The 19,109-nt window shown below is 41.6% G+C and overlaps 1 protein-coding gene across 2 annotated transcripts in view; it reads right to left on the bottom strand.

Annotated features, from left to right (window-relative positions):
- MAP3K2 (mitogen-activated protein kinase kinase kinase 2) overlaps window positions 1-19,109 on the bottom strand; it is a 222,912-nt gene that overhangs the window by 49,163 nt on the left and 154,640 nt on the right. For both annotated transcript variants that reach the window (XM_029605132.1, XM_029605131.1), the window contains 3 exons: window positions 8,127-8,257; window positions 7,799-7,878; window positions 6,851-6,918 (listed from right to left, as the gene is read on the bottom strand). In XM_029605132.1, the coding sequence (XP_029460992.1) occupies window positions 6,851-6,918; window positions 7,799-7,878; window positions 8,127-8,257 (279 nt within the window). The remainder of the gene's footprint in view (window positions 1-6,850; window positions 6,919-7,798; window positions 7,879-8,126; window positions 8,258-19,109) is intronic.

Genomic DNA, 19,109 nt, shown 5'->3' with positions numbered 1-19,109 from the left:
TTTCTTCACGGAGAGGGTGGTGGATGCCTGGAATGCTTTTCCAGAGCAGGTGGTAAAGACAAAAATGGTGAAAAATTCCCAAGGGGCCTGGGATAAACATAGTGGATCCCTAAAAGTTAGAGGATGGAAATGAAGAAAAGAGAGCATGGGGATAACTTGCTGCTGTGGTGGTTACTACCCTTTACCAATAAACCTTCATACTGTTGATGCAACTCCATCATTGCTCTATGCTTTTATAGCAAGGGGAAAAAGAGGAAAAGGGGAATTAGATTCAGACAGCAACCAACAAGGACATTGGATTTTACGGTCTGGGAAAACAAATAAGCATGGGGGGGGGGGGGGGCAAACAAATAAGCATGAGGGTAACTTGCTGGTGTGGCAGTTACTACCCTTAACCAATAAGCCTGATACTTTGGATGCAACTCCAACATTGCTCTCTGCTTCAACGGCAAGAGATAACAGGGAATTGGACTCAGACAGCAACCAACAAGGGCCCTGACTGACATTTTGGGAAACTAAGTAAGGGGTGACTTGTATGGTACAACAGATGCTACCATAAGCTTGCTGGGCAGACTGGATGGACCATTTGATCCTTTTCTGCCGTCATTTTCCATGTTTCTATGTTTTTTATGCAACTGCAAAGCGCTCTCTGCTTTGGGGGGGGGAGGGGATTTGATATTTGATTCACACAACAGCCCTGACGTTTACGGACTGTGGTACCAATACACAAACATCAGGGAAAAACACACAGCTACGTTTATGGCGAAGTCGAAAGTCAAAGCACGTTCAAGCAGCATTGTCTGAATTATCAAGAAGGCTGCTCACCGTTTAAAAATGTTGCTAGCAGTAATTTTGTTAGGAGTTCGATAGTTGCTTGGTTTTGATTGCAAATATTACTCCCCTTATCTTGAAGGTTTGAAGGTAACCTGCATATTAAGAAGTAAGGACATTTATACATATAGTACAGACATCATGATGGAGCAAGTTGTTCTGGAGCCAGAGAAAAGGATTGTAGCGCTAAATTCTGGTCTTTTATCCACAAGACCATTTCTTGGAGCTTATCGCCAAAAAGATTGTCTCCTAAACATGGAAGTCTGCTAGTTTTTTGTGTCATCATCTCAGACAGAATTGGCTCTTAGCCACACCATATGTCTTGCTCCAATTGAGGCTGTAAAGACATGTGAAACAGAATCAAAGGATTCATAATAGAATGAAGCAAAAGTCACCCTGCTTCTTCTGCGTCCCAGAATGGTTGCAGTAAAATATTTTGATCTGAAGAAGGTAGGGCTTGGGCTTGGGCTTTGAAGACGATCATGAATGTAATGCTCCACATAGAACTGGCTCCACATAGAACTGGCAGATAGCAATATGGGCTGACAGCATGGTGCTTTGGAATGTTCTTTTGCCAAAATTGTCTAGAAGTCCGATCTTTGCCTGGTGGGAGGAAATAGAATAAATGTGCGTCTTCTTTGTTTTTTTCAAAGTTGACTTAACTATGACATATTGGTGTGGCAGGTGTACCACACCAAAACAGGGAGACTATTGGACTCAAAATTTGAGGTTCAGCTTTTCAGACATCAAAAATAAAAATATGGGCATTTCCCACAATTTCAAGAGTAGCTCCTTAAGAATGTCATGAACTGGTAAAGTGACAGGTTCAGCTGGTGTATCCAGGATCTTGAGTAGACCTAGGAGTTCTGTTCGTGGGTCTTTATCCTAGTGCTGCTGCAAACTTTTCAACAAATTTAGAATAGGTGAGGTCTTCTGGAGAAGAATGCTCTGGAAGATCCAGCAAAGGATCTGATGATATTCTAGTTGATAGTTGATTCTTCATCTGTTCTGAGGGGTATTGGCTTACTCAACCAGGTCTCTTGATGACAAAGAAGGGGAAGAGAGACATTCCTCCGATTGAAGCATTGGAGGAGCTGCCTTGTCTATTGTCTCTGAATGACTGGACTCCGCTGCAATTGAATGTGTAGATGAAGAGCCTCCAATATGAGGTTCTGATGATGAAAACACACCTGTGATTGAGTGTGGGACTCCAATTTGAGGCATTGCTCAATTAAGAGCTGAAAAAAAAAAAAAAGAGGATGGAGCTTTCCATCTATCTATTTTTCTACTAAGGTAAAGAAACTCCTCACTAACCCTGCAACCTGGTCAGAAGTCTGCTGTGTCTTTTGTCTTGGGGTAAGCAGAGGAACATCTTCTTATGAAACCAGAACTGATTCTTGCATAGTGATAGATGGCTTATTTGAGGACAACAGTACTACTGGAGCAGATAGGATCCACTGTTTTTAACTGAAGGCATGTCTCAAAAGCTAACACCCCCCTACCAATCTAGGGGGTGTTAGCTTTCTGACTAATGGAGGAGATAAGGGCAACCTGATTCCTTCTCCAGTAGATCTTGGATGGCTAGAAAACACCGTGTAATTTATTTACATATATTTACATTCCGTAATTCATTGCCAAAAAATGATCAAAGAGGATAGGTAATCCTCTCGGGTCCTAGAAGGAGATCTTGAGTTCGAGGATAATCCTGTGACATCATAGGGTGAAATGTGTGTCAAATGCATCTTGGCTTGCATTGCGTGCATTAGGACATGAGGAGGAGAATACATTGCTGTATAAGAAGAGTCCAAATGCATCAATCCAGAAAGAATGACTTGCATAGGTGCATTATGCATCAGTGTAGGGTGCACAAATGTAACTTGCTTTGCTGGGTCATGCATCGGGTGTGTTGATGCACGGTGTGTTAGATGCATTAATTGCTTTGGATGCATTGATGCGCTGTGCTTTACATATATTAACATATTTTGTTGCAGCGTAGCTGTGCATCGAAGCCTCAGACTTACCATGCTTCAATGCACCATGTTGAGTCATGGCCTGCACAGATGCATCTCATAAGTATTGTTTATGTTTCTTTGAGAAAAATATGTCCAGCTCAAGGGAGTACCACTGCTTGTACAACAATGGCACCTGGTCAGCTGATCTTGACCCCATGGCTTTGAACTTTGCAGATGGGGGGAGTTCTTCAACAACTTACTTAAATTCTTTCCCAAGGCGGCAGACGATGCTGCACTGCAGGACAAAGACTTACTGCTACTCTTGGAAATTTACACAGCTCTTCCATTTTTAAGGCCCTGGAGCAATGTGAATGCGGGGACATCTGTTTGCAGGCTTCACAGTTTTTATGGTCATGGTCTGGACCCGACAGCGGTAACAAAACTCGTGGCCATCAGTGAAGGCTATGATTTTTCCCCACACAGGCAGCTGTTAAATCCACTCACAACTGTAGACTTTTTCTTCTGGCCTGATATTTTTCAAGAGGGAAGACACTCGCTTTTTCCCTTTTACTTATTTTATTTATTTAGGTAGCACTTAAAAGTGCTGTTTGTGTGGCTGCAGAAACAGCAAGGCAGAAAAAAGTTTTCTGAGGGAAATAAGGTTTAAGAGAAAAAAATAGAGGAGAGATGAAGTACATGTCTGTGCTTTAGCTCAGACAAAAAATAATTAAGAAGGATCATGAGGCAACTCCCGCACATGCCCAGTAGAGCTCAAAACTCTGCAGCTTGAAGAGAAGTCCGTTTGGTGCCACCAGATGTCACCCATACATAATGGCTAATTTAGACTGCATGTTGATGGAAAACGAACTTTATATACATCTCAAGACAGACAAGGTAAATTACCTGTAAAGAGATATTCTATAAAAATAATTCTTTACATGACTGAAATCTAATGGAAATTATAGATACCACAATATCTTAATTTTTTTTTATTAGTTTATATTTATTAATATTTTCAAATGATAAAGATAGACTTTAGAAGAAAAAGGGAAGGAAAAAAAAAGAGAACCCCATACACATTATATTATAACCCCACACATGATCTATTTATTAATTACAGGGACTGTCACTCTAGCATTAAAAAATTCCCACAACTGCTCTGGATTAAAAAAAATATATACCGTATTTTTCGCTCCATAAGACGCACCTGACCATAAGACGCACCTAGGATTCAGATGGGGAAAATAAAAAAAAAAAAAATTGTGCTAAACCGGCTCTGCATCTGGGCGTCTTATGAAGCAAATTAGGGGAGTGCATAGCTTTTTTTTTTCTCCCCATTTTGTTTTCGGGTCTGGGGAGGGCCATTTCGGTCCACTCCCCAGATCAGAAAACTTTTCTTTCTCTGGGAACCCCTCCCCCCCAAAAAAAACCCCCATCCCAACCCTTTAAATTAACAACCCCCACCCTCCTGACCCCCCAAGACCTGCCGACTTAATTTCCTACAACCCCCCACCCTCCTGACCTACCGACTTAATTTCCTACAACCCCCCACCCTCCTGACCTGCCGACTTAATTTCCTACAACCCCCCACCCTCCTGACCCCCCCCAAGACCTGCCAAACGTCCCTGGTGGTCCAGCGGGGGTTCAGGAGCAGTGTCCTGGGCTTGGGCCGTCGGCTGCCAGTAATCAAAATGGCGCCGACAGCCCTTTGCCCTCACTATGTCACTGAGACCGACCAATAGCAGCGGTCGGTCCCAGTGACATAGTGAGGGCAAAGGGCCGTCGGCGCCATTTTGTTTACTGGCAGCCGACAGCTCACGCCCAGGAGATCGTTCCCGGACCGCTCCTGGACCCCCACTGGACCACCAGGGACGTTTGGCAGGTCTGGGGGGGGGGGTCAGGAGGGTGGGGGGTTGTAGGAAATTAAGTCGGCAGGTCTTGGGGGGGGGGGGGGGGGGGGGGTTGTTAGATTTTTGTTTGGTTTTTTTTTTTATATTCGCTCCATAAGACGCACATACATTTTCCCCCCACTTTTGGGGGAAAAAAAGTGCATCTTATGGAGCGAAAAATACAGTACATATCATCATGTAACTTAATTATGCAGGATATTGTAACAAAACACTTGCACCTAAAGTAACTTCAGGATGCATATCCAAAAAAGCTTTGCGATGTAACTGAGTAGCTCAACCATATATCTCTTAAACGTAATCCATGGTAACTCACCAAGAACCTTAGGGAAGTTCAATAATCGTGGCTATTTAAAAAAGCCTTTCCAGACACCAAATGAATCTTAACTCACCACTAACCAACTTCCAGCCATTACCCTTACCAGAAAACTATAACACATTGCAAATGGCATAACCTAGTAAATACCATAAAATCTGCAAATGCATTCTGTTAAAGTTTGGTAAATGTATTCTGTTAAATTCCTATCGCCTTTCTCTGCTCCTAGTTGTACATTTCCTTGTTTTACTGTAACTGCAATTGTTTTTCCACTTAGCACCTGTTATTTGTTCTTTTTATTGTAACCTATTATTACACCCCCTTGTTTATTGTAAACAGGCATGATGTGATTCTTATCACGAATGCCGGTATAGAAAAAACTCAAATAAATAAATAAATAAATAAATAAATAAATAGTCGCAATTTAAATGCCTCAAAAAGTTTTCCAATGATTCTAGCCTTCTCAGGGAAGACATACACTCACAAAAAATTGTAGTGTTAGAGGCCTGCAGACTTTTAATATCATTCCACAATACCTGGGATAGAGGAATAATGTTCCTGAAGAATCTTGCTGATGATCTTTTGCAACTGAGTCCAACTTTTGAGAAACAGTCTCTAAGCGCCAGGATTGGTCATTAAATGTGAGAGACATACCTGCAATTAAGTCCCAGAGGGACTCAAGAGTGACCATGGCCGGTTTTTTAATCTCCAAAGGGGGCCGAATAACTTCAGCTCCAGCTCAAGTCACACACACGTTCCCCTCCGATGAAACCAGGAACATAACTCCACCAACCGCTCCTCTCTCCACGGGAGCCTCTGGCTGCGGAACGCTGAGGAAATTCAACACCCAATCTGATCGAACGCTGGCAGCTCCATCCAACTGAGGCTGCTTAATGAGGTCATCACCCGGCGCCTCAGCAACACCCAGAGAAGAAACCAGCAGCAGTGATCGTGGGTCCGGAGGACTCAAGGATGCTTCCCCAGGCAAAAACAGAGCTCCTCTCTTCGCCACGCCACCGGGACTTGAAACCCCCAAATCCGAGGTAAGGACAGTATGCTTGAAGATGGAACGCTGATCCAAAGGGTTCGGATGGAAAAACCCAAACTTTCCCTTTCTTCTTGTGAGGCATAATTCAGTTTGATATAAATTAAGAGGAAATCTTGAGGGTAACAAATGGAGCAGTAGAGAGAGACGTCCACTCATGCAGCCATCTTGGTCCACTCCCCAATATCTTAATTCTGAAGTGGGTTTTAGTTTAAATAATAATGCTCTTGTGCCCACTTAGATATTAAGCTCTTTGGGGCAGGAATTCTGATAGTGCTGTAAGCCACCTTCATTTGCAAAAGCAGGCAAAAATTCCAGAATCCAAATCCAGAATCTGAATGAAGGCTCATGGCACCAGAACAGCAAGAGGAGCCGGGTGACTGAGTTGGAAGTCCAAAATGAGTAGGATAAAGCTGCTAGGACAAAAACACCTCCACCCACTGTTCCCTCTAAGCTGTGCTCATGTGAACGCACGTACAGATCACGAACCCTGCGCACACAGCAAAATATAGGGCACACATGAAATCTCGATTTCTGTATTGTTCTGATTCACAGTGACAAATTTCAACTCAGTTTATAAAAAGTTGCACAAAAGAACATTTTTGCACACATAGCCTTTCAAAACTTAGAAGAAACATTGCCCACACCCTTTCAAAAATAAACAATCCCACTAAACTTCTGCAAAATAAAGTACTACTTTCAGTCTAACTTGCCTCATGTGAGTAACAGTTTCAATTATCAATAAAATAAAGTGCTGGTTCAAACCCTGCACTATTTTAATATCTCTGTGCGCTCTTACCTGAAAATTCTTGGTGGTTATCAGGATAGCTCTGCGCTCTTGGCATTCGAGATTTGGGATAGCTGTCTCTGGAAGGGACAACATTTTTTTTATTGTATATTTGCAGTATCATTACAGATCAATACAGAAAATGAGAAAACAAAAAATCTTTGAACTCTTACGCTAAGAGCATTTTATTACTGTATGGATTGCTCAGGCTGAAAAAATTGTGTAGAACGCCACAAAGCTGATGCATACATTGGTATATATTCCAGCATTTAAATTAGTACAGAAATGGTGGGGAAAAAAACCAAATAAGTAGCCCCTCAACCTCATTCAGTAAATTATCATGGTAATCACTAAGTATTGCTTATATGTAACAGGAGTTCTCTAAATATTTGTTTAGTTAAAAACATTTATTGCCTGCCCTTCCTACGTTCACAGCAGATCACCAGTCTCGCAAGTGAGTAAGGTGACAGAGTGAATGGCCTGTGCCTCTAATAAAGGTTTCAAATGTCTTAAATGATTTATAAAAAGATGATTTGACTACTGAACAGATATGGTAAAAGCCTTTAGAACTTTCCAGAAAGCTCTGGAACACATATCCATTTGGCACTTAGCACCGAAATAGCCCAGCCCCAATCCAAAAATGAAACCGGCACAAAAAAAAAACCTATGCACAACTATAGTATGCATGTATACGTCGAGCCAGCTTTTTTGGGCTTATTTTCTGGCATAAATTTCTCGACTTATGCATGAGTATATACGGTACTCTTTCAGAAGACACAAACAATCTGCACTGGGCAACAAAAGTCTTGATGTTTTCTTTAAATATTATATAAACTCAAAAAATGTGCCCAAAATCTGGTTGATGACAAACCGATTCTGATGCCCCTAATGGTACTCTTTTCCTTCCTGCTTAGTAGGGAACACGTCTGTGTCACGACTGAGCCCGTACAATAGCCTTACCCATCTAAAGGGCTGTCTAATGAGGGGCAGCTGCCAGAGCCAGAGTTCTCAGGGCTGCTTAAGGACAAGGGATCCAGCATCTGTTAAAAAAGTAAACAGACAACAATTCTGACACTTGATAAAGCATTCAGGGTTATTTTGCAAATGTTCTGTAGTCTTGAAAACCTTAAAAAAACCTTAAAAAAACCACACACACACACACACACATTTACCAAAGCATTAAATACCAATGCAGCTAAAACTGATGGACATTTCAGTATATTCGCATTTAACAAATAAAAATCTAAGAACAAAAGAATTAGAAGACTAGAAAAGATGCGGCATTTACTTGGTCCACACTTTCTGGAATGAATTCGCCTTCACTGTTGATACTGGTGAAGGACCCATTTCGAACAACTTGGTGTAGCTCATCTGGAATGTAGCCTGGGGGAGGTGAACTTCTATCCCTCGTCTGAGGACCTTAAAACAACATGGAATGAAGAGCAGATAAGTAAAAGATAAAAGGAAAATATAAATATAAAGGAAACATGTGGTCATATCAACCGGCATCTGGAAAGGCAATTTTAAGAGAAAATGGATGAAATACTTAAAAAATATCAGCTTAGCTCACACAACAAATGGCATAGCAGCATGAACCTAACTGACCTCTAAAGTTAAGGCATTGGTGCACGTGCAGAAACTCATGGTTGGGAAGGGCTAACAGATAAAGAGTGAGTCGGAGAAAAAGCGGCGTATATACCGGTAATTTAAACTTGTTCAATGCTATTTGTCCCCAAAACTTGCCGGAAGTCCCTACCAAGTTTGGTTTATTCATTTAAAATGGCGTGAAACCTGCTTATTGCAACAATAATCATTCTAAGCGAAGATCGACATTCAATCTGTTTGGGGGAAAAAGAAAAACTCCAATCAGATGACAGAAGGTGGACACTGACAAGCCAATGCAGTAATCTGTGTGCTGAAATCCAGTACACAGTTTAACGCACAGATTAATTTTAATAACTCCCAGTGAACTAATGATATGCAAATGCATCAGGAGTGAATGCACATTTTAAATCTGGAGAGGAGGGGGAGTGAAGGATCCACCCCTGGAACAGTCAGGCCGATGATAGTCATCTGATTTATCCAGGTAAGTGGCAGTAGCTAACTTCAGCCACTTACCTGAATAAGTCCATACTTATCTGGCTATCTGAGGCCGGCCTCAGGAAAATCTTTCTTTTTTGCCTATCACCAGATAGCAACACTGGAAACTTTACTCCACCTCTGACCAGGCATAACGTTTCCAGCATTAAAAAAAAATGTATGTTCAGCCAGCGCATCTCTCTACTAGGAGGGGATACTTATTTGTAGAAGGAATTTCCATGTGTGGGTGCTAAGCTGACTGCACATTTTTAAATGCTCATTTTATGAGTATAAAACTCCTTGCTGTGTTGTTATGCTCACAAAATGAGTGTTCTAGAGCAGGTAAACCTGTGTGTTCGGCTGAATGAACTTTTCTGCATCGGCCTGAGAACTAATAAAACGAACCAATCAGCAATGCAAGAAGAGCTGCCTAAAAGTTTCATAAAGCAATGATTGCTTCAGCATAGAGTAGTGTGGATTGAACTCTCTTGCTGTTTGTCACTTCAGAGACAAATACCCAAAGGAGAAAACTGGACACAAGAAGTTAAGGAAATTTAATTGGCCATCTTTTATATGGGCCGATACAGTAAAGTCCGCGGGAGAGCGGGTCCTGTGCGCGCGATTCTCTATTCAAATGAGGCCCGACGGTAAAAACAGGCAAACGGAGGCGCTAGGGACACTAGTGCGTCCCTAGCGCCTCCTTTTGGACCGGAACAATGGCTGTCAGCGGGTTTGACAGCCGACGCTCAATTTTGCCAGCGTCTGTTCTCGAGCCCACTGACAGCCACGGGCTTGGAAACCGGATGCCAGCAAAATTGAGCGGCCAGTTTTCGACCCGACAGCCGCGGGCCATCTTCAAATTTTATTTTATTTTTTTACTTTTGGAAACTTTCGGGACCTCCGACTCAATATCGCCATGATATTGAGTCGGAGGGTGCACAGAAAAGCAGTAAAAACTGCTTTTCTGTGCACTTTCCTGGTGCCCGAAGAAATTAGCGCCTACCTTTGGGTAGGTAGGCGCTAATTTCTGAAAGCAAAATGTGCAGCTTGGCTGCACATTTTGTTTTCTGAATCGCGTGGGAATACCTAATAGGGCCATCAACATGCATTTGCATGTTGCGGGCGCTATTAGGTTCGGGGGGTTGGACACGCATTTTCGGCCCCTTACTGAATAAGGGGTAACGCTAGCGCATCGAAAACACGCGTCCAATGGCGGGTTAACAGTGCACTCCGTTGGAGCGCACTGTACTGTATCGGCCCGATAGTAAGGAAACCGCTGCAGGTCAGGAACAATGCTCCCTCAAGTTTTTTTTTTTAAATAGGTGTGTAGACCATTAATGTGCATACAACTTTGGCAGTGAGCAAGGGGGAGTGGGGAGGGTCCTCGCTCCTCACCTTCACCTACCTATCTTCCAAGGTAGCACTCCCTCAGCTATCAACTCCACTCCACTAGTGATTCCTGTTTTCTCCTGCTCCTTTGGGCTTCCAGCTCAATTGGCAGGCTAAGATCTGGTACCACAGGCCTTCATTTACAACTATCAGGAAAGCATGTTAACTGCTGTCTTGGGAGGCTCCCTTGGTTTAATGGGGACCTTAGGGCAGGGAAAAGAGCCATGCAGATAGTAGAGCATAGGTGGCGGAGAAACCCTGATTCAAATAATCTGGACACTTACATTAACTTTGTTTCTCAGGGTCAGGAAACAATACTTTAGTTCTAAACTTCAGTTAGCTCTGAAACACCCTCATTATTTATTTGTAGAAGTAAATAAGTTGTTGTGGCTAGCTAAACAGGAATCTTCAGTATTGGCTGGTTCCCCTCAGAGGTTTGCTATTATATATAGAAGTCTGCCCAAAGGATACAAGCAGTGCTCCCAAGGACCGGCCAGAGATAAAACGAGCCAATATTTGCTAGGAAGCAATTGACTCTCTAGAGTGGAAACTGCTAGTTTCCTCTATGTGCTCATTAGATCCTTATCAAACAAGTGTTCTGGGAACAATTTGAGATTCCTTTATTGAAGTCGCATCTGATCTTATAAATCGTTCACTTGAGGAAGGAATGGTCCCTGACAAACTAAAATGATCAGTAATTCAACCAGTTATTAAGAAAGGGAAATTTCCCCTGGATGATATAACAAGCTATCATCCTATTTCAAACTTGATTTCACTGGTTAAAATTTTACAGAGGTTCTGTAGCATTGCAGCAGAATGAGTTTTTAAAACAGTAAAAAGATTCTTGAACGCTTGGGATAAATATCTTCAGAGTCTGATATTGAATAGTCTGTAGCGTGGTTTGAACAGATACATGAATAAGTAGTGAAAGTGCTGTAATTATACCCCCGAGTACGGTAGATAAAGACTTTAGGGGTGGGTGGGTGGACCTACATTTGGGGTACTATATCAAGGTTTTGGTGCCTGGATGTGCCAGAAAAAAAGACTTCCAGGCCTGTAATATACTAATACTACTATCACTTAACATTTCTATAGCACCACATGCTGTACAAATATACAAAAAGACAATCCCTTCTCAATAGAGCTTACAATCCAATAAGAGAAATATACAGGAACAAAGACATGGGGTATTTCATAAAGCAAGACAATGATTAAAAAGAAAAGAAAGTCAGTTAATCTTTGAGAAACTTGGGATTTAGGGGGACTTCATAAGGGGGGAAGAAAAATAAGAGAAGCCAGCTGAAGTCATTTTTTTTTCCTAACCGTTGATGATTTTGCAATGTTCAAGAACTGATACTGTTGTAACAAATGGCTGGTTTTTTTGTCCTGTGCCATTGCAGTCTGTTTTCAAGGTACTGTATTATATTCTTTTATTTTAATAAAGATATTTAAACTAAAACATCAGAGTATCCTACACCCAAATCAATCTAGTTTTCAAACACAACATAGCAATGAGAGTTCATTAGTCTCAATAAATGATTCTGTATTAAGAAGCATGGATGCCAGAGGTGCTGTAATAGCAGTTTACCTAGATATAAATTTGGCTTTTGATGCAATTAACCATAAGATCTTATTATCTAGGTTATCAGATACAGGAATTGGTGGAACTGGTTCTTTTTCATTAGATAGGGAGCACAGGTTAAGTTTGGGACTGGGGTATCAAATTGGTTCTCTCTTAAATAAGGAGTTCCGCAAGGTTCTATTTTTATCCCCAGCACTTTTTAATATGTATATGTCCCCTCTTTGTAGGTTCCTTGAGGGATATGAAGTAAACTTCAAAATATATGCAGATGATGTTCACTTGTATTTTTTCAGTCACTAGTATTCTGACTTCTGTATTAAATGATATCTCATCATGTCTACTAGCAGTTCATAAATGGCTATTAGATAATTGCCTAGTTCTCAATGCTTCAAAAACAGAGGCAGAGTCACGTGATGCGGTGAGGCAGGGTGGCAGCTTAACCCTGTGCTCCGGGTGCCTCCCCCCCCCCCCCCCGAGAAAACCTTGAATGTCTAAAGTCAATCCAGCTTTTTTTCATTGCAGCACCTACCCGACAACTTTATTCACAATGTGGCCCAATTTTTTTCTCGTCAGGGACTTTGTACCTGCGATATCCACACGTTTCGCTAAAAAGGAAAGAGAAACTTTGCAAGATGGAGGATAAGACGGCCACAGTTCAAGACTCAGCTCTTGTGCCTGCGATATCAGACTCAATGGCCATTACCCTAACAACTGCGGTGGTCACTGCTCTTAATTCTCGATTTAACGACCTCTCTGCCCAAATGGCCAAAGTTAAGACCTTACTATCTGAGTACCATTCTGGAATGGACTCTGTGGAGGATGACACTATGGCCCTACAAGTAAAACTCACTAAGCTGGAAAAGTTTGTGACCGCCCAAGATGCTAAGATCGATGATCTCGAGAACAGATTGAGGTGGTCAAACCTGAGATTTGTTGGCTTTCCGGCTCATATCTCAGACATTAAACTGCAAGATCTGATTGAAACATGGCTGCCAGTGGAATTGGGCCTCACAGAATTAGTAGACCATCTCAGAGTGGAGCAGGCACATCGCATTGAAGCGCAGGTGGACAGGAGGAGTAAACCCTGCATAGTGATCGCAAAAATCCTCAACTATGTGCACAACACTCTCCTGCTGCAAGCATATCATTGCAAAAAAACAGCTCATGCACGAAGGGCAAAAGCTCTTAATTTTTCAAGACTTTTCCCTCAAAGTTTCATCACTAGGGAGAGAATTTTCCCCAATCTCTCAGACTCGTTTTTGTTGTCTCGGGGTACCCAGCAAGGCTGCCCCCCCATCGCCCCTATTATTTATTTTGTCTACTGCACCTTTGGTGCATGCCCTTACTGATATTTTGCAAGGGGCCAAAGTGTTTAATAAATTCTTTTTGAGCACCTTTCTATTTGTAGATAATATTCTTCTTTTCATCCTACATCCCACTTTTCAAACCTTTGGCTCCTTTTTTGGGCTTTAAATTGAATTTAGACAAGTCCGAAGCTCTGGATATTTGGGAGCACTTAAAAACTTCTTGGCCCACTTTCCGGCTCCAATGGAGCAATCCCTTAAATACCTTGGAGTTTGCATACATAGAGATATGAATATGTGGTATCAGGTCAATATTCCTCCGCTTCTAAATGACCTTCAGAAGAATTTGTCTAGGTGGAAGAAGCTCCCTTTGTCACTCTTGGGGCGGATTGCCTTATTTAAGATGTCCCTATTGCCTAACTTGCTTTACGTTTTACAAATGTTACTCTTAGCTGTTACTGCAGGTGATCTTAAGGGCTTTCATTGGAGTTGTGTAAAGTTTATTTGGAATGGTCATAAAGTGAGGGTTTGTTTAGCTAAGTTAATGGTGCCCACTAGTGAAGGGGGATGGGGGTTTCCCAATTTAAAATATTATATGTAGCTTGCTCTTTAAGGGCTCTGGGAGAGTGGCTCTTGAGTAGCCAATGTTTTGCAGCTCCTCTTAACTTATGCTTTTTACTTCCATGCAAATGTTAAAGATCTTCCCCTCTATCTTTCACGAAATATTCAGGTGAAATATATGCAGTTTGGTTGGAAATATGAGAGACAGAAGATGTTGTTCTCTTGGAAATTTACTCCTTGGTTGCCTTTGTGTGGTAACCCGTGGTTTTATCCTGGGATGGACAGTATATTTTTTGGCAGCTCAGCAATGCCGGTTACCAAACTTTTCATGATTTTGTGGATTATCAACTTCATATTATTTACTCCTTACCCCATTGTCAGGAAAGGTTGTGTTTGAATTTTATAATTTTTTTCAATATTTAAAATTATCTAGTTTTATTAATAAACACTTGGATCTTCGGGAGAGGTTGTATTTTTCGGGGCCTTTTCAGAGCTTGATGTCCTTGTTTGAAAGGCAGAAACAATCTTTAGTGGGACTATATAAATTTCTTCATTCAGTCACCTCTTATAAACATTTTGTGACATTGGCAGGGCTATGGAATTTGGATTTAGGGTTGGAACTGGAAGAGGATGATTTCTTGATCAGCATTGCTGATTTATTTGCAAATGTTCCCTCGATAGTGCTGCAAGAGCAATATTTGTGTGTTCTTCATCGGTTAGTTATTCCTTCTCACAGAGCCTTTCAGATGAAAATTGTATCCTCTCCACCTGTGTTTAAAATGTGCATCTGACCATGCTACCTTGAGTCATGGGATCTGGAAATGCCCTCCTGTTTACAGCTTTTGGGAAAAGGTGTTTAAATATATATCTGAATTACTGGGGGTGGCGATTCCTGTGCTGGCCTCTTTAGGAATTTTGGGGATACTTTCTGAGTCATTCAGTGCAGCAAATTTGCTGGCAACTTCTTGATTAAAGGTACTTGTGTAGCTAGGAAATGTATTTTATTTAAATGGATACAGCCATATGCCCAATCTTTTGAATTTTGGTATGTGGAAATGTTGGACCTTTTACATTTGAAATTCTGATCCTGGATCAAGACTCCAAGAGGACGAAAGGCGATGTTTCCAAAAACATGGACTCCCTTTATTCGGCACCTGCCAGCTTCAATAAAGGGTAGATTCCAACAAGTCATTTCTTCTATCACCTAGATATAATGTGGATGTCCTTAATGATGTGCCTCAGACTTTCTCCTAGGGGGAATTTGAGGGGGGAAGGGGGCTTGGGTTAGGGACGCGGGAACTTTGAGCCTTTTTGACATACTTATTAGTGTCAGTGTTTATGCGTTGTAATTGTTATAAGCTGGAAAACTAAAAAGACATATTAAAAAAAAAACAACCCACTAGCCAACTCTATATGTTACCACTAGCCAACTCTATATGTTAAATTATGACTCCCTAGTCCGTACTATTTGTAAGGATTTATCTAAGTGGCAGCATCAGATGCATTCGTGGTTGGGTCAACTTGCCATAATTAAGATGAACATCCTGCCCAGATTTTTATATTTTTTCACCACGAGACCCATTTATTTGCCGTCCTCCCTCCTAAAGAAATGGCAGCAAATGCTATGTAGTTACATCTGGCGCAAACGTCCTCCCCGGGTGGCTAGAACGACTCTATATAGGACTAAAACTCAGGGGGGAGTTCAATTACCTAACTTGCTGTGGTACTATCTAGCGGCGCAGCTTCGGGCCCTGGTGGCTATTCACCGTACGACAGATATACCGCAATGGGTGCTCTTAGAACAGGCGCTGGTAGGGAAGATGCCCCTGTCGGCTCTTCCGTGGCAACCATCTCAGACTGGGGGATCTGTTATGTACATGCCATTCGCACTTCGCACCACGCTTAAGGTGTGGTTTCCATGGAAGGCTAAATTGACTGGGCCTGAACGGTACTCTATCATGACTCATCTTTATACAAATACTGTATATCCCATTCAGGACAACTCTGTGACTGTGAAACGGTGGGCGTCAGTGGGTATCACCAGATTGGTACATGTGCTGAGCCAGGGTTCACTGATGACTCTTGAACAATTAAGTGATCAATACTCGGTGAGTGGAGGGGATTTTTTGCACTATGCTAAATTATATCACTTTGTCAATTATATCACTTTTCCAGTGGGATACTGTCAAGCGCGGGGCACGGGGGGGGGGGGGGGGTACTTTGAAATTGACAGGCACACTGTTTGAAACATATTGTAAATTTGCTTCCACTATAAGAGGTGTTATTTCTAAGATATACGGTCTCCTCAATGGGCTATCAAAGGAGACTTCGCGCCACCGCACCTTGTGGGAACTAGACTTCCAGTGTCAGTTAGAGGACCAAGAGTGGGATTCTATTTACTCACTTGCCCATAAATGCTCAGTCTCGGCCAGTTTGCAGGAAAATTGTTACAAATTACTTTACCGCTGGCACTATACGCCGGAACGACTCCATAAATTTCGGCCCACATTTTCTAACCTATGTTGGCGGGACTGCGGCCACGTTGGTACCTACTACTATATCTGGTGGGAATGTCCCAATGTGGCATTAATATGGCAGGAGGTTTTGGGATGGCTATCGTTGGTCGTTTTGACTCCGGTTCAAGCTGAATCCCTTTACCTGACCATAATAAAGACACCCAAAAGTTTTTGTTACTAGTTTTTATTGCAGTACGGTCAGATATAGCATCCCACTGGAAAGGGGCTAACGCTCCCAATTTGGCTAAAATTCAATATCGCCTACACACATATTATCAACTCAGTAGATTTACAGCGGTGCACAGGGATCGGTTGGTAGCGTTTAACAGGATATGGGGCTATTACACCAAGTGGCTTGCACTCCAAACCCTATCTACTTAACTGAAAGCCGCCGCAAATGTTGCTTTTGTCCGCAAACGAGCCACAACAATAGCGGGCCCAACCCTTTGGAACTCCCTCCCCACCTGTCTCAGAAATGAACCTTCATTGCAAGTCTTCAAAAAACACCTCAAAACATGGCTGTTCTTAAAAGCCTTCCCACCTGACCCTTAACCTGCCCGAACGCAACACACCTCACCCCCTACACAGGCGTCTCTCCCCCCCTCTCATCCCTCCCTGACACTCCCTTCCTCCCACCCACCCCTCTCTTCCCTCCCTTCCTCCCTCCTCCCAACCCTCCCTGCTATCCTTAATCCTAAATTATTTTATCAACAAGCCATTTATGTACATATGTTATATACTATAATCTATTGTTCCATGTATTTCTGTTATAATTGTTACCATGTTACAATGTAAAATAGGGCCGATCTAGCCCTATTCTTTTAGTTATCTGGAAACCGATGTGATATCTCGATTGAATGTCGGTATATAAAAGAAATAAATAAATAAAATAAATAAATGGAGTTTTGTAGCCTTACTAGATATCTTGGCTATATCCCAATGTTGGCTTTTTACCCATACATACTTTCTTACAAGGGCCTTTCATTCTGGTACGCTGAGCGAGTATTTCTCCCTGTCTTTGTTTCCACTATCTGCTCTCCCCTGCTCTCTCTCCTTTTTCTTTCTCCAATTCAGACTTCTCCTTCTCCTCTTTCAGGCTTTTAAGTGCACATATTCCCTGATGGTTTTCGGTTCCCTGTTGTGTAAAGGGGGGTGGGGAGAGGGACGAATGGGATGGGGTGATTGTACAATTGATAAACTGGTCAATCATGGTTAAGTACTGTTTAAACTAGAAGTTTGCGGTTACTACTGAGGCGTACTTCTTGTTCTGGTTAATGCTTTATGGGTTTTTTTTTTTTGTATCCTCATGTGTTATTACTTTCTGCATTGATTGACAATAAAATCTTTAAAAACAAAAAAAAAAAACAGAGGCTCTCTGGATTTCTAGGAGCCCAAGGCCAGGTGGTTTGGCTGGAATTAATATTAATGAAACAGCTGCTCATTTTCTGAAAAGGTTCGGAATTTAGGCTTGATGTTTAATTCTGAATTGAAGATTGATTTGCAATTGCATACTACTATGTACTCTGGATATTTTTAATTAAAAATGTGCATCTTAAGTTTTTGATTGATAAAGCTGATTTCCAGACATTAATGCAGGCCTTTGTACTAAATACAATTGATTACTGTAACTTTTTATATATCACACTCCCGAAATACTGGATTCAATCTTTACAACTGTTGTAGAATTCAGTTGCCAGACTGGTCTTGGCTGCATCCTCCAGAGAGCATATGGCACCTCTTAATCCAGTTGCACTGGCTTCCTGTGGAACAATGGTTCAATTTTAAGGTTCTCACTATTGTCTACAACTGTTTTCAAAAGTCTACAGGTTATTTAAATGATCTATTTTCAGCGTATATTCCGGGTAGGATATTAAACTCTAACAGTAATCTACTGGAAGTACCAACCCCAAAGCATGTCCGTACTCAAGAAGCTGGGAAACGAGCTTTTTCAGTTACAGGGCCAGTACTATGGAATGCTGTTACTTTTGAGGTTACGTCTATTCAAGATGTGAGATTATTCAGGAAATACCTTAAAGCTTTTTTTATTTGAGAAAGCTTTTAAAAGGACTGATTTGATTTTAGAGTTGTCTGGCCTTTAATTGTAATTGTTTTTGTATAATATTTAGGTTTTTTATTTCGTGTTATGTTTTAATTGCAATTTTATGTTCATTGGAACTCGCCTAGCATACTTGTTGTAATATAGGCGAGTTCTAAATATTTTAATAAATAAATATAGGGAATCTTTGAGGGAATAATGGAAATTGTAAAGAATTAGTTGGGCAATTGGGCAAACTAGATAGGCCATATAGCCTATCTTCTGCTGTCATGTTTCTATGTTTCTGCTGTGGCCTTATTTTCCTTAAGTGCACCCTTCCCACCCCCCTCGTATAACAGCCCAACTGACTCCCTCACATGTTTTTTGTTTCTAATGCATGGACAGACACTTATCGAATATTGTCGTGTCCAGAGGATTCCACGTGGCTTACGCATTAGAAAAGAACCTTTATTATACACTGAGGATTCTGCTTTTTTTAAGGCATGAGGAAGGTCATTACACAATTGAAAGCCTGCAACTTTGAACATCCAGTCACGGGACTGGGCCAATTTGATCTTTTTAAAGTCCGGAATAACAAACAGGCCCCCTCAAAGCCAATCGTAAAGAACAGCTAGGGCAATAGATGACAGGTTTTGGGAGATAACTGGGAGCAAGGCCCTTAATACTTTTAAAAACCAATGTGAGGATTTTGAAACTTATGCACCACCATATAGGCAACCAGTGAAGTTCTACTAGAATTGGGAGTGATACGGGAATGCAACGGGATCCCAGAAACCAAAAGGGC

Source organism: Rhinatrema bivittatum, chromosome 6 (assembly GCF_901001135.1).
Source record: "Rhinatrema bivittatum chromosome 6, aRhiBiv1.1, whole genome shotgun sequence".
Classification (NCBI taxonomy): domain Eukaryota; kingdom Metazoa; phylum Chordata; class Amphibia; order Gymnophiona; family Rhinatrematidae; genus Rhinatrema; species Rhinatrema bivittatum.
This window is presented reverse-complemented; position numbering and strand designations above follow the sequence as displayed.